Source organism: Hetaerina americana, unplaced genomic scaffold, assembly GCF_022747635.1.
Source record: "Hetaerina americana unplaced genomic scaffold, ioHetAmer1.1.p SCAF_35, whole genome shotgun sequence".
NCBI lineage: Eukaryota > Metazoa > Arthropoda > Insecta > Odonata > Calopterygidae > Hetaerina > Hetaerina americana.
Window position 1 is genome coordinate 2,104,584 of NW_027286930.1, and position 16,973 is coordinate 2,121,556.

At 34.9% G+C, this 16,973-nt stretch overlaps 1 protein-coding gene across 1 annotated transcript; it reads right to left on the minus strand.

The window, feature by feature from the left end:
• Positions 1 to 1,332: 1,332 nt before the first annotated feature.
• On the minus strand, positions 1,333 to 16,915 carry Patsas (palmitoyltransferase Patsas). The gene is made up of 11 exons (XM_071589236.1): positions 16,857 to 16,915; positions 16,458 to 16,725; positions 15,934 to 16,177; positions 12,087 to 12,252; positions 10,745 to 10,878; positions 10,519 to 10,664; positions 9,740 to 9,836; positions 7,854 to 8,006; positions 5,617 to 5,789; positions 2,235 to 2,400; positions 1,333 to 1,940 (listed from the first exon to the last, which is right to left on the minus strand). The coding sequence occupies exons 2-11, from the start codon at positions 16,586 to 16,588 to the stop codon at positions 1,749 to 1,751; spliced, it is 1,602 nt and encodes a 533-aa protein (XP_071445337.1). The 5' UTR covers positions 16,589 to 16,725; positions 16,857 to 16,915; the 3' UTR covers positions 1,333 to 1,748.
• Positions 16,916 to 16,973: the final 58 nt, after the last annotated feature.

Below are 16,973 nucleotides of genomic sequence, written 5' to 3' on the forward strand. Positions count from 1 at the left end.
TAAAGTAATCTTAAAGTAAAATGTGGTGTATCACAGGGATCTGTGCTTGGCCCAGTACTTTTCATCATCATGATTAATGATTGGCCCTGTTATATGAAACCTTCATCTGTTTTACATGCTGATGACACTACTTTTGTTCAAAAATGTCAACATCTAGATGCAAAGGTATGATCTAGTGCTACCCAAGGACAGGCTAAGGAATGGTTTGATGTTAATCATTTACATTTAAATACTAACAAAACTCAGCATATTGTGTGCAGTCTTAAATCAAAAATAACTGATATTGAAACTGCTAAAATACTAGGAATTTATATTGATACAAAACTTAATTGGGAGACTCACATCAGTCAGACCTGTAATAAACTTAGTAAAGCTGTTTATATGTTAAGAAAGCTCAACTTTATCATTTCAAATGAGTATCGTTTAACACTTTACCATGCCTTCTTTCAATGTCATTTGAATTATGGTGTTGAGTTATGGGGTCATTTCCCACATTTTAAACAAATTTTGCTGCTATAAAAGAGAGCTATTCGTTCTCTTGCTAATATACCACCAAATGATTCCTGCAAACTTTTTTTATTAGGTATGGAATCATAACTGTATTTAGTTTATATATCTTTAAGGCTCTGATTCATGTGAAAGTTAATCTAAAAACTTACCAATTAAGATCTAACATCCATAACTACACCACAAGAGGTAAATCAAATCTGAATACTACTTTTTTACTTATTTGTAGATTGTCATCAACTTAAAACACATTTCATAATATGAACATACCACTGTATAACTATCTGCCTACTCAGTTGAAATCAGACTATATCCAGAGTTTCAAGAATAGGGTATATACGTGGTTACTTACTCACCCACTGTACTCATTGGATGAATTCTTTTGAGACAATCTTCATCACATTTAAGAACTCATGTTTATATGTTAAATAATATTTATATTGATGACATTTAATATGGTTGTACCATTTTTCAAAATGAATAAAGTATTATTATTATTACACCATCATTATATCTTAGGATACTGGTATCCTTCCTATTACTTGCTACTACTACTATATTTTATCTCTTGCAGTTTACAAGTATTAGAGCAATCATTTGACTGTCAGTTATGTATTTGTTTCTTTTATGTAGAAGTAGTTTGATTTCATTAAGAGTCAACAGAAGAAATTATCCTTGGGAGCACTTAAATTGATGAAATAAAATAGCCATTGTGCCTATATGTATAGTGTTTCGTTAGTTCCTTCTATTTAACCAGTATATTGTGTGTAGCAGTAATAGGAATGATGATATCCAAAAATACTTAAAAGATTACATCATTTTATATTTCCACAAATTATTAAACAAGTTATTCATGATAAATGCTGGACGTGAATAACATCTTTATGACATTCTCAGGTGCTGAACAAATTTTAGAATTTCATAGATATAATTTATGCATGTAAAATATTTGACATGACAATAAACAACAGTTCAGAAAAGTATGGAGTCATAGAAATTGCAGATTAACTTTAGCAACATTCATAGTCTTTGTCATTAATGCAAGGAATATGCTCACAGAGTTGTATGATATTTTGATACATATTTACTTTGTGCACATCAGCATCACTTAATTTCCAAGAAAACAGGCCAAAGCGAGTTATGCCCATGCATTTCATTGCTTGCACTTGATGCATTAAAAAAAATGCAAATTATTTTCACAAAGGTATTCAATGAAATTTCTGAGTTACATAATTTTTTAATCAAATGTTGTCCTCCAATAACACATCTTCCTCATGATTCAATGGTGCTGAGCACAAGAAAAATTCCAGAAGATTTAATATAGGCCCTCTAGACCAGGGGTTGCTATAACGACCTCTTTTATCTCGAAGGTATGGATAGCGTTTGTAATTAAACATTTCATTTGTTGTCAGATTCATGGCAGCATGCAAGACCTGTTGATATAAATAGAAGCCATCAATAACTTGTGAAAGTATTAACATTCAATTGGGAATCATTTGCTACTGAATGATGATAATTGTAAAAACCTGGAAGCTTCCAGGGTTGGCAAAGTATGTATAGTACTTATACAAATATTCAAAGCATGCTAGATATCCTATAAAAGATACATAGTCTTGTGTGATATTTAGACAGTCTTTCCTGAGGATAACTTCCATAAAAGGGTACAGAAGATTATATTACATTAGAAAGTTTTGCTATAATTAAAGTAAGCTGTAATTTATACTTACTGAAGTGCATGCCAGTATCCATCCAAGGCCACAGAAAAATAAGGCTTCTAACAGACCCAATATATATAGAACTTCCCATCCTTCAATGGTTATACAGTAGCAGGCAAAGTATATCGTAAAAGAACAATTAATGGCTATACTCATCACAAATAATAGAAACCACATCCTGAAATGGAGAAATAGTTCAATTAAGCACATTTTATGCATTATTTAAGTATTACTTTTTTTCAAATTACAGCACTGACTATTAGCAAAATATACATTGCATTATTATTGTTAGTAGCCTACTATTCAAGATATTTTCTGGATGGACACAGTCTTATCATACCTAAACCTCTTAGCCTTGCCTAACAAGACACAACCTGACACCCTACACTACAATGAACTGTTCTTCAATTCCGCTTACATTCTATTGTCTTTCATTCCATCCAACATGCCCCTATCCTTTTCTTACCCCTACCTTACTTGCCTAATGCTGTCCCCAATATTGCAGATTTTAACATTCTATTGCCAATCAGATTGCTCCGCATCTATCCTTCCTACCTTCTTGGGATTTCTCTCAACAATCCTCTCTCCTTCCCCACCATGTCTAGTACTTCTTCATTTGTTTCATTTTCTATTCACTTTACCTTTTTCATTCTTATTCATACCCACATCTCAAAAACTTACATTCAACACCTGTTATAAAATAATTACATGATATCTCAAATTAATATTAATAAAGAACAGTAAATAATAATAAAAAACAATAAATAACTATTGAATAAAATATGAACAAGACAAGAAACAGATGGATTACTTGAGTAGTTCAGTAGTTGATTAAATATTCTATGCATCAATTTATCAATGAGATAACTATTGGATAAACCATGAATATCACAGATAGAAGCTTAACATAAGTTGTAAATATTCCAATGACTGAATTATGATTTTTTGTTAACTAATGATGTTAGATCAATTTTAACAGGAAAAAAACTACAGTTCACGTTCTCAGCCTATATTCATAAAATTGCGGCTGTGATTAACAATATTTTAAATTTACCTGTTCTTCAATAAATAAAGGGTAATATGAATATTTTCTCAATGGATTCTGATATTCATAATCACAATATCAAGAACTCTTTAACTCCACTACAGTTTAAATCACTCAAACCCAGACAATTCCATTTGAACCCCCAAAAATGAGTTTAATGGTAAATAATAAATTACCAGGAAATCGAAATTGCATGTGTAGTATGAATATTTTACATCTCACTTAAAGATTTCCTATACACAAAAATGTATTATTGAGTGAGTCTGAACATATTTATGGGAAACATTTGAAATGCAATTCATTTACTACTTTAGCATTATAATCATATTACGACATCACTTATGAATGACTCTCAGATGTATGTAATTGGTATTATTATTTTTTGCTTTATTTTATATTAAAATGGGAACTTTAGCATGAATAACTTATTTTACAAATAAGCTACAAGCTATTAATACGAGGGTCATCCGGAAAGTAGTACCCGTTCGTGCCGCATGAAGTGCTGACGACGCGAGTAGCCGCTGGACGAGGTCAGATAGCTTCAGTGGCTTGTCTGCCTTCTCTGAGCCAAGTTGCGTGACGCTAGCATTGCCTGTGTTGTTTCTGTGATTGTTTACAATGTTTAAAAAAATTGAGAACGCCGCCAGTTGTGAAGTGAGGGCAGTGATTAAATTCCTCAATGCAAGAAACGTTCGCCCATGTGATATTCATCGCCAATTAAAGGAGGTGTATGGAGACAATGTAATGGACGAGTCGTCTGTTCGGCGGTGGTGTCGCAACTTCAACATGGGGAGGGGGAACACACACGACGATGAGCGTTCGGGGAGACCGTCTGTCATTACAGACCAACTGGTGAGCTCAGTTGACGAATTCGTGAGGAACGATCGGCGCGTCACAATTGATGACATCTGTGAGCATTTTCCCAATGTTTCTCGAACAATTGTTCATGAAATTGTTAAACACCATCTGCATTATGCAAAAATTTGTGCAAGATGGGTCCCTCGCGTATCTCAATGAGCTGGCGGCGAAGGACTATGCAGCAGGAATACAGAAACTTGTCACACGTTATGACAAATGCCTTAATTTGCTTGGAGATTATGTTGAGAAGTAGTTTAAAGTATCCTCTTTCAAATAAAATTTTTTATGTTTGTTAATATTTACTTTTGTGTCTTTATTTCACGAACGGGTACTATTTTCCGGATGACCCTCGTACTAAAATGAATTTCTAATAAAATGCATTTGGTCAATACTTGTCCTAGGGTAAATAATGAATAACTGTTAGCATTCTATCATAATTAACAGTTGACTGTAATTAACGTCTTACTCTGGGGTATTTTTTTCATTTTTGACCTTTTTCAAATTGTTTTCAGAACTCAAGAGAGTTTTTTAATGTGACTAATGAGGGTAGTTACAAAAACTCTTTGTCTGATGAAGATGCCATTAACATTAAGAGAGCTGAAGTATTCTTTTCCATTTTATCCCCTACCCACCTTCTCTTCCCCAATCACTTCTAAGCCAATCTTGCAACTCATTCCTCACCACTCCCACCTTTCATCTTATCCAAGTACATAAAAAAACCTTAACCCAGTAATCAACCTGAAGGTCGGTTTGGTAGGTGATGGTAGAGTTAACCCAGTACTAAGCCCGCTGGCGCATGATTATCAAACAGGGTAGGAACTGGGGGGACAGTTCCTTTCGCTGTTCCAGTTATGGTTTCCCACGAAGATATGGTACCCATAAAATCACACAGCTAGGGTGGAGCTAAGGGTGACCAGAGAGGCTTGCCTGGGAATAGAGCCCAGGCCCTCCGCTCAGTAGTCCAATACTCTACCCCTAGACTACCACAACACCTATCCAAGTACATACATACTTAAAAATCATTCCACCCATAATTCTCCACAAAATAATTCTTCTTAACACCCAAACTCAATGAAACAGCATGAAGAGCCTTTATCCATCCTTGAATTAACAGAGTTCCTCTTTGGTCAACATCTAGCATCTTCATCTTGAAGTAGTAAGTATGGGCACCATCTTTTCTTCCCTTCTTCCTACTCGCTTCTTTTCCTCTTCCCTACCTTCCTCTTACCATTTTTTCTTCTTTTCATTTTTAATTCTGCTTTTTTCCTCCCTCTTTCAATTTTGAAATGTCTACGGTCAATACCGCATAAGTAATATTTCAGAATTGTTCAGTTATGATTGTTTTACTAATATGCATTACATATGAGTATATGCATTACGTGCACAACCATTACCTGGTTAAAATGTACTGTAAAATACTTTGGTTAACCATGATCAAAACTAATCAATATAGAAAATAAAATGTGATGTTTATTTGTTTTCTGAGGTTACCTGTTTCTCAAACCCACACAGTTATAAATGAAAGGGCAATGATGATCAAAATATTGCACACAGCGATTACAAATCCGGCAGTGCTTTGCCCTCAATGGACGGAGACATCTGCAAGTATGACACAACCTTGACAGGACCACGTTGCGTTTCTTCCATTTGTCATAGTAAGGAATCTGTTAATAACAGGGAAAATGGAAAGTTCTTATGTCACATATTATGATGTTTGCAAACACTTCTTCAAACAATCATTTAACCTTTTCTTTCGAAATAGAGAAGGTTTCCAAGCATGGTAGAAGCAACATGACAAAATTTAAAACAGAAGTCTTTCAAGGACTCTCGCAGTATCAGATGAACATGTACTTCATATCAGAAAAGAAAATACTTAGTTCTTCCACATGTATTTTATTATACACGACCTAGGTTTCGACTTGCAAAGTCATCATTAGGTAAAGTACAGAGGACACAGCTTTATATAGAAGTCAGAGAAGAGAAGGGGGGAGGTGCTTGTGAAGTGGTAGGAGGGGAAAGAGAAGGGAAACTGGTGTGTGCGAATGAGGGGAAGGGGAGAAGGCCGTTGGGTATGGTGTCAGGGTGGGAGAGGGTGGGCGGGTATACCTTATACTGTACCTGATGCCATATACTGTACACCTGATGCCATACACAACTGCTTTCTCCCCCTCCCCTCATACACGCACACCAGTTTTCCTTCTCTTTCCCTTCCTCCCACTTCACAAACACCTTCCCCCTTCCCTTCTCTGTCTTCTATTTAAAGCTGTGTGTCCTCTGTACTTTTACCTGATGATGACTTTGTAAGTCAAAACTTAGGTCGTGTATAATAAAATATAAGTGGAAGAACTAAGTATTTTCTTTGCCGATATGAATCACTTCCACAAAGTAACACCTCAAACCATTCTATTTACTTCATATTTTTTATAATAGAAGAGCTAACCTTAAATATATATTTTTACCTGGTCATTTGCATAGCTGGCCAGATTGCATCAGCATAGAATTAAGTTTTATGTTTTAGAATAGGTTATTGATGAAATGAATACAAAATCAATCAAACCATAAAGGTACATGATCTCAAATGAGGTCAATATTTCATGCATTAGATCAGTGCTCCTTAATTGGAGCTTCATTGATGATAAAGGACTACCATTGCACTTAATGCTCAATGAGCCAACTTTCATGAGCCACTCTTGAACCCTCTTGATTTGAAGAAATATAATTTTCTCTACTTGTGAGAACCTACTCACCTAAGAGATACCTCAATAATGAACATAATTTGTAAACCATATTTTTGGAATAGGAAAACAATTGACTTCCCGCAAATTTGAGTTTCCAAGAGATTCATTTCCTAATTTAAGAAACAAAAATCAACTGAACTTCGAATGCAGGCTCTCACAAGTGTTACTCATCGTTAAAGTTAGTCTATCAGGTAACACTACATAAAAATATTTGCAATAACAATTTTTCTATAAATGTGTTTTCAGTGTCTTCAAATCAGAAGTGATTGTTACCTTCTTTTGTCTCTTAAATACCTGTGCATCTTTGGAAGTTATGAGGCAAACTGTATAAATTGTTGAATATATATATATATATATATATGTATTTTGAATTTTGAAATACCTAACATTTTCCAAAAGTTAGATAACTTGTGTTCTAATTCCCAATTGAAATTGTCTATTCCTATTCTTTCTCTCATTTTCCAGGGAAAATAAAATTTTTTGATCAAATATGTGGTTTTGTCTATTACAATTCTCGATCTGTGCCTAAAAAAGTATAATCCTTGACAGCTTTAAGTCTTTTATGTTTGTTTGTAAGATCTCTTTGAGGTTCTTTCATTCTGCATTCTAGTGACCAGATTGCCCCATGTAGTATTTTCTACGACTGCTTAAAATGCAATGTGATATTTTGATGAGGCAACATTTTGGAAAAGAATCTTTTAATCTCCCTTCCCTTCCGAAAGTTTAGCCCATAACATTGTAAGATACATTCATAAGGCCCATGAAAAGGTGGATATCACTTCTGATCTGAAGACACCAAAAGTGCATTTGGATTTTAATAATAAATATTTTATTATGCAATGCTAACTGAAAGATTAATTTTAACAGTAGAAACCTAATGTTCCTTCAGATTTCCAAGCATTAATAACAACATTGACTGAAAATATGACTATCAATTCGGATGTCTTGAAACTGAATAAAAATTATGCATTTTCCAGACAATTTCTTCACCTGTTTAATAGCTCTGTGATATCCATCTGTATTGAGTGCAACGTATCCAGGATCCCTGCGGTTGGCAATTATCCAACTCAGCCACATGACAACATTCCAATATATGAAACAATAATGAGATCCACGTAAAATATTCCAGGTAACAGGAGCACACTGGAAAAGACAAAGATTTATCAGTTTGTTTTCCAATTCTTATCTAATTTTACAAAATCTTATTGAATTTCATTTGTGTATATAAACCCTAATTGCTGAAATATATTTCATAAATATGTTACTTGTTACAATGTTAACCTCTTGGCTGTTCAGACATCAAACCATACATCTTTATGTTAATTGTATAAGCTCTAGATTTATATTTTACATCCTGATGTAATAAAGACAGTAGCCCATGAAAAATTTCATTTCAATTCTTTATCAAAGCCATTATTGATCAGGATTTATGTTTTCTATATCACGCATTTGGCTGTAGGGTGGAGCAAGGGGGGAAAGTGGATCTCCCAAAGGTGGGCCAAAAGGGGAGTCAGGCCAGACTGGTTTTGAGAAGTTAGAGTGTTTATCAAAATTATCTTAGCAGTAGATCCGCCACAGTTATCAACCTGAAGGTCAGTTTTGATAGGTGAGGCTGGAGCTCACCCAATACTAAGCCCAATGGTAGTTGAACTTCATGGCCAGTTTCATACAAGTAGATGGAAATATAAATAATATGGTGCTATTTTCTCCTGGTTATGTCTTATACTATCAATTTTTTATATGCAATGGACGATCTTATTCATAATATTTTCATATGTAAGCCATACACTAAATAATAATACTCTCAGTATGTGTAAAAGTCCTTGTTAGACAAGAGATTAAATGAATGGGTGGTAATAAGATTGTGGGTAGGAAATTGTTCCCACTTTAGAAAGTAGTACCTGATACATAGTCATATTAGGTAAAATATTGTAGATTTGTATCTCATTCCCTTGATTTAAGAAGCTATTTTGATCTAGAAAAAGAATACATACAGTAAGAATATCTGTACGTATGGTATCATCTGACTAAAATGTAATCATTCAAAGGAAATCTCAGTATGTATATCACAGGATCTAAGCAATTTGCAAGGCATCTAATCTTTTAGAAATAATGGCAATTATCATCCAAAGTCTAAATTTTTCAACGTATGTTTTATGATTGATGGAAGTGAAATTAATACGTATTTCTGGATAAATTAATGTTAAATAACAAAACCAAAACAAATGAAGTAATAGCTTCTACAGTTGATTATTCTAATGGAATATTAATCAAGTAAAAGTTAATTTCTCTCAAATTAGCAGCAAGTTTTTTAAACACATAAATGGAGTTAGTGATGATGATACTATACATCTCCGTTTTAGAAAGACTCCATATTAGCACTTATTCTGTCAAGGCTAATTTTAATGATTGTCGCTTTTGAGATGATGAACTCTATGTAAAAATGTCAGAGACCTCTGATAAATCAATAAAATCTATGCATAGAGATACTCTGGAATGATCTGGCCTGCTGTAATTGGAACATGAAAAAGCCTGCTCTTTCTCATTAACTTCCAACCTGATTGCAGGATTTCATCCACTTTATAGCTGAGTATGAGAGAAGGACAAACTTTCATCAAAACTTTGAGTCATTGTATGCCTAAATAAATGGAACTGGTTGTACCCTATGACTTCAATTTTCAAAGAAAATTATCCCTACGACAAGCAACATTGTAAAAGTATTCAAATTATTAATAGCTCAGTTTTCATGCAAAGCATATAGAGAGAAGTGCATAAGGTTGTCATAAATCCCTACAATCCCTTCATTGGCATGATCAAGTATGAATGAAGGATATATTTACTTATGTACTTAGTGAGTGTAATAAACTTCTGATTACCCGTAAAAGATACATTGGATACCCCCAAAGTAACACTGAACACATGAACAAGAGAAGTGGTCCTTTAGAGTTTCCAGCACCTCCAAAGAGAAGCGCCCTGAAAAAATCAATAATAATTTCCTAGAAATTTCCATGGTAAAACAAGGATAAAGTTTATTCACACAGGTATGGCATATAAATGAAAGGCTAGTGAATATATCACTATGTCTAGCATAATCACACTGCAGTAATGCAGCTTTAGGTAGCCTCTGGATATTTTCATTCTTCAGTGTGCCTTGGATCTTCTTTAGAAAAATACATGACACACTAACTCCCAAATGAGTTAACACTGACCAATTTAACAATTTTGAAGGAATTTACTCAAAAGAATCACCCAAAATGCATTATACTATGTAGTCATAGTCAATGTATACAATGCTTTGAATTTCATGATATAAAGTACATTTATTCATTTTTATGTTATTTTTTCTAGACTCTACTTCAATTTATGGTGACTACTAAATAATTTTCAATTAGAGGAACATTGAAAGACTTTGGTTTCAGATTAAGTTCAATTGGGATTAAAAAATGATTCTTAATCCCCCATCAAACCCTATATTTCAGGAAAAGCATAAAAAGGCCTCAGATGAATTTTCATTATATGCGCATAGTATGCAGAAGTTAGTTCATTTTTTACAGCTATTGTATAAAATAGATAGAATATAACAGGTACATAGAACAGCATATATAGAACTATAAGATTTTAAAATCCCAACACTCCCAATCACAAAATTACTCACCAAATTTCAGATATTGGTGGGAACCATCTTGCTCTCAGCTTCTGTTCCCTGGAAAGAACTTGCATAATATCTACATGCCTATGGCTTTTAGCCAACATTAGAGGTGTTTTTCCATTTTTATCTTTAGGTTCCAAGTCAATTTTATTCTGGAAAATAAAGTTAACACTATAAATATCTGCAATTTATGGTAAGCATGCTGAAATCAGTAAATTGAGAAAAGCCTTACCTTCTCACAGAGTATTTTCACACAATTGACATTTCCTGATAAGCAAGCCAGATGTAAAGGTGTAGAGCCAAAATTATCAGGCTTTTGCAAGTCGACTCCAGAATACATTAACAACCTTATCAGTTCTGGATGGCCTATAATGACAAGTAAAATTTTATAAATCAATTCCAAATTAAATGAGACTCAAGCATGTAAAGGCTATAGCGGGATAAGATGGTAAAATCTGCACTCGGCTGGATTCTTATTTGGGATTGTGCACTCGAAAGTGAATATTTATTAACCCCTTTAACCAAATTTTTAGTTCCCTAGGTGGTCCCAGGGGTCTCCTTTCTCCCATGTTTTCAGTACATAAACTCAATTCAATTTTACCATCTATATGTGCTAAAAACATGGAGGAAAACACCAAAAAATGGGCTTTTTTGAATTTTGAGGATGTTCTGGAGAGAAAATGGCAAATCTAACCCCGCTATTCAAAAGAACAGGAAAAATACATGCAAAATAATTATTTAGAAGTTTACCAAAAATTACCAACATAACCTAAAAATTCTTTAGAATTTTTCCAGGAAAATTTCAAATATCTTTCCTGAGCTCAATTTTGATCTGAAAAATCTGAAAAAAATCAGAATATTTTTGGGCATAAAAATGTATGTTCATGAATTTTTCCAGATCTTTTAAAGCAAAGGATCGCTCAGGAAATTAAAAAAAACACATTTTTTGCAATAGGAGACCCCTGGGACCACCTAGGGAGCTAAAAATTTGGCTGAAGGGGTTTCTAAATATTCACTTTCAAGTGCCCAATCCCAAATAAGAATCTAGCCGAGTGCAGATTTTACCATCTTATCCCGCTATAGCCTTTGACATTTCAAGACCAGGAAAAGTACAATATTTTTAAGCTAAAATATTTTAGGGTACCCATACATAATCTAAGTAAAATCATTAAGTAATAAACAGTAATCTCCTTAGGTAACAAAAACAGGTACTTATAAATACATTTCACTTGGCAAGATATTGCAACCTCACCTGATGTTATTTAGCTGTCATATTTTCTGGCATTGCATAGTATTTTAATGAAGAAATACCTTGATACTTTTTATTTGAATGGCTTGTGACAAGCCTTTCATCATCTTAATTTGTGTCAACTCTCATTAAACCATTCTGTAGTAAGTTTACTTAAGCCAGTAACTCTCCGCTGCATACAAAAAATACAGTGCTTTAAAGGTAATTAAATACCAATGGCAATTGGAGTCCACTCCCACAGATAAATGGGAAATACATACAATACTCAATTAGATGGAAATGGGGGTGTACCAATATTTAATCTAATGGATAATTCATTTACAACCTTTGTATGCTGCCCAGTGAAGTGCTGTATCTCCATTTATGTCAGCTGAGTGATTGTGTGCTCCCATTCCCAAGAGAAAAGTGGCAGTGGCCATTCTTCCATACATACAAGCTGTCATCAGAGGAGTAAGTGCTTTGAAATCTGCAGCATTGACAGCTACTCCAGCCTATAATTAAAAATAAAATATTTCCAGTTGCATAAATAATCACTCTGTGTACTTTTAAGAGATTTACTTTACCCTAATTACAAGCACAAGTGTAGAAAGAATGTTTCCACCCCCCCAATGTTAATCAAAGAGCATCAATGAAACTGATTAAAAATGGTCCTCGTAAAGTATCAACCACCTAATGGCTGAATGATAGAAAGAAGTGAATATATATTTTTATAGAAAATCCCAAAGAGAGAGTGATTAAAGACCACAATCCTACATGCGTGAGGAATATTTCACTAAGGAGTCATCATAGGCAACTAAATTTTAAAGAAGGGTTATGTACAGTCCGTAACAACTATCAAATATAATTTCAAATTCTAAATGCTCAATAAGTCACAAGAAACTTTTACAGACCCAGCATTATTTCCTTCTTCAGTTTTTAAACCATTCTACTAGCCTTTGTGTCATCCAAAAGTACTAATAAAACCTTTTACTTATCACCTGAAATACAGTGACTTGAATAGTTCAATCTTAATAGGCTACAGCCAAAAGTGCCAGCTGGTGAAAATGGACACCCATACAGTTGCATGGTTACACTCAAGGGATATAAATATAACAGTGGTAACAATGTCAGGAAAAAGTTACATCCATCCATCTGTGTAATCAGGCACTTGGCAGTGTCATTGGGAACCAATTAATTTATGGAGCACCATAATCAATTGGTTCAGCAAGTTCTCTAGCGGCTGTACATGCTGGAATTGTACTGCGCGTTGTGTACCACACTCAATAATGTTCACAAAGTAAAAATAGCAATTGGGGATTAAAAACCAGGTGGCTCATGGCAAAAATACATGTGAACATCATCATGGCCAATTTGAAGCCTCTAACTGTGTGCTATCACTATTTTCCTGAGCAACACCTTTGCTCATCTTTCTGGTGCAAATGCCCAAATTTTCTGCAGGACAATCCACTCTGTATCTGATATAATAGCTCACAATCTCAAGTGGTACAAGTAGTGATCATGATGTAGCATAGTTGACAATGGGAAATCTTCAAATATCAACCACATTATCCTGACATGAGTTTGTGTGATTGATTTTCACTTGTTTCCACACTTGAATGAGCTTGTTAGGGGAGTCAGGTTTCCTGATGAATAACTGATGGAAGCACTTTTTCATTATGTTTGACTTCCAACACATCACACCTGAAGCTATTCAATAGGTTTCCTGATATTCCATTCGTGGTCCAATCAGTAGGGTATTCCACCTCTACATTGAAAAGAGGTCACATGAATGCTTCCAATGGCTCCCATATATTTGACAGAAGATTCATGACTTTGCCAGTAATTATAGAGGAGGGATGTTGAATGAAAGTTAAAATAAATTTTTGTCCTGCCTATGTTGCCAATATTTCATTTACGATTCTCATGACGATTAATGTTGTTCAAGTCAATCATTTCATACATACTTAGTGTATATAGTCACAATTATCATATGCAATTGAAAAATGTTGTCTACTTCGCACCACAGAAACACTGCACTATGGGACACCCCATATACAGGTGTTCTGGAACTTATCTAACATGAGCGGAATGATAGTTGGGACCAAATTGATGGTAAATTTGATCAAAAAGCCTGTAAAAAGCATTGCTTTTCCTAGAATCCCGAGAATTAGTATGGTAATAGACTTAGTTCGTCACTCAACCGCATTGTCTAGGGAAATTGTGAATATTACAAAAAACCTAATTGATAACCCTTACAAATTAAATGTGATAGTTAGGTAATCAGAGAAAGCACTTGCAATGTTTCATTTTACTACAAAGATTTCTTTTGTGATTTTGACACCATAAGCTATAGCGATTATTCTTTCTGCCAATTTCTCATCACTTTGAACTGCCAGGTTTCTCGTGTTAAAGGAGCCAAAGCCATACTGAAGATTTCTGGATCATAAAACTCAGCTGAACTTCAGGGACTGCGTCACATTATTACCATTGGTCTCTTCTGGTGCCAATTTCATATGGTGGAAGTAGTTTTTGAACACCCTGTAGGTGTGCGGGAGAATTACTAACTTGTTCTTATTCATCATGATGGGTAATCCTTGCAGCTATGAATGTAGCTAAGTTAGATGTGAAATTATATCTATGTGACCATAAAAAGTACAATAGAATGAGGGACTATAGCAGGATCTTCTTTTGGGGAAAGCCATTTAAGTTAGTAAGACCTTTCAATGCAACAATTTCAGAGTATAAAAATCATTCACCTTGATAGGGATTCGAACCCAGATCCCTCTATAACCGGTTATTGAGGGATCTGGGCTCGAATCCCAGTCAAGGCAAACGATTTTTATACTCTGAAATTGTTGCATTGGAATGCACATTAGCGGTTGACTCCGCTAAAAGTTACTGTTGCAGCATCTCCCGCAGTTTCTTTGAAATCAGTAAGACCTTATTGACACTTTCACTTTAGTTTTACTACAAAGAGACATAAGATAAATATTGAGGCCATTAAAAGAATATTAGTGATCATGACTTGTAAATAAATGAACAGAACTAAATTTAAGAGTATTTTTCACAAGAATTATGGCAGTTTGTATTGAAAGCCTGTGACTTCCTACATGCTTTTTGCATAAAATGATCCATTTCTACAAAGGTTCGGGCAACATGTGATTGATTCATAATTATGGATTGCTAGAGATGACCATGCACCAAACTCCTGAATTCTACACTCCAAGTACTTCTTGAAGAACGTACATGTCACTTGGTCTTCCTCGTGGAATCTTCCCTTCTATTATATTCCTAATCAATCCATTGTACCTCATTGTAAGTCCAATCCATCAATTCCTTCTTTGCTGGAGAGTACTCCATATGGTCCTATCCTCTTCTGCTAAGCCTCAATATATATACATATAAGGGGTAGTAATGGCATTTACATTGTGATAGTTGTGAGGATGGTGGTTGATTGCCTTTAATTAGACAAGAGGATGAGAATTTTTATGGAAAATGCAGTAAGTTAAAATAACATTCGTGGGAGAATGTACATGTGCTTCATAAATCCAGTTTGAATTGAGCCTCATATTTCTTCACATCCCTCATACATTATATTAAACCTCCCATTTCTTTCAATGCAACAATTTCCGAGTGCAAAAATTATTTGCCTGGACCAGGATCCTAGTCAAGGAGAATGATTTTTACTATTTGAAATTGTTGCATGGAAATGCATATAAGCAGATGACTCCGTTAAAAGTTACTGTTGTGGCATCTCCCACAGTTTCTTGGAATTTCTTCTATTATTAATGTATTTTCCTCCAAGGATGTAGCATCAATGTAAAAATCATATTCCTTTTACTACAATGAGAACAGGGTGTTTCTTGAAAAAGCATCAAGACCTTGAATTACACCTTTAATCTCCTAGCTCACTAGCATGCCAGGAATTCCTGTGGATTTCGCAGTTTTTACAGCAAATGCACTCAACATGATGAGTTGGAGCTATGTTCTTGGGAGTTTTTAAATCCCTTGTCACATAATTTTGCAAACAGAACATTCTGACAGTTGAGGTAGGTACCTTTATCAGATATGAAGTCAATCAGTTTATATTTCATAATCATAAGGGTGGTGAAAGATTACCACTCCATACTGCCATCATGTTTTAATGACTTGCTGGCATTTCCATTAGTCATGGAGTTCAATTAAAAACTTACCTGCAGCAAAACTTGCACCACTGCCACGTGACCTTTTCGGCATGCCCAATGTATAGGGCGTGGACCTTGTGTTCCTAGACAAGGTAAATCCACAGGAACTGATCTTTCCACCAAATACCTCATTACCTCAACATTCCCATCCAAGGCTGCCCAATGGGCAGGTGTGTAACCCCATTGATCTCTAGCACTTAAAACCTCCGCGGCTCCAAGTTTTTCAACAAGTACTTCAATTTCTGATAAATTCCTAGGGAATAAGATTAAAGGTTACTCAATATGTTTTAAACAGCTCCTTAGAATCAAGATTTAACATCCTTTCAACTAATAATCAATGGCAATAGCTGCCATTTAAATATTTGAGTTACTACTTCCACGGTAAGTGAAGAAAAATTGTTTCTCATATTGGTTTTTAAATGGTGCAGATAAACGCTCTAGTTACTTCAAAGGTATAGTTAATACTGTAAATTTATTACTTTACATCCCGCCGATTTTACTTATGAAATTATTGGCAGATGGCGAATACCAACCCTGTCCGGACGACATCAAATATGGATTTCTCTGTTTTTTCATTCGAATATCCAGAAGTGACGGAGCATGCCAGAATGTTGTTCGAATCCTTTTCTTCGCGCACCGTGGCGGCGGAATGTTCTGCAACCATGTTGCAAGTTTGCCCGGTTTCTTGCAAGCCCCATACGCTTCGGGCTGCACCCGGGTTTGGATAGACTTTACACAACGTCCTGGTGGATTTTATTCAACGTGGGTTACAAAAAGACGACGCCTCGCGAAAGCCTTAAGCTGCAGAAAAAATGCCGAAATAGGCAATAGTTAAAGGATCTTCACAATACAATAATCATTGACATACCAATTCCGATTGATAGCACGCTATACTAAAATAGCAGAAATAAACGGTAAGTATGTCGCAGTACCTACGTTAACTTTGGCCCCAAACTCGTGAATCAAAACAAGCCCCCGCGCATGATCCTATCGATTTTCCAAGGCAATGCGGAAAGCCATTACGCCGTAGCAAGCATGACTATGAACAG

Bases quoted from the DNA above. Each gene is read 5' to 3' on its own strand.
- Patsas (XM_071589236.1), bottom strand. From the start codon at position 16,588: ATGGTTGCAGAACATTCCGCCGCCACGGTGCGCGAAGAAAAGGATTCG. The intron at 10,879-12,086 runs GTTGTAAATGAA...TTGTCATTATAG, and splicing joins TCACTGGGCAGCATACAAAG to GCCATCCAGAACTGATAAGG. The intron at 2,401-5,616 runs GTAACCTCAGAA...TCTCCATTTCAG, and splicing joins TGTGTGGGTTTGAGAAACAG to GATGTGGTTTCTATTATTTG.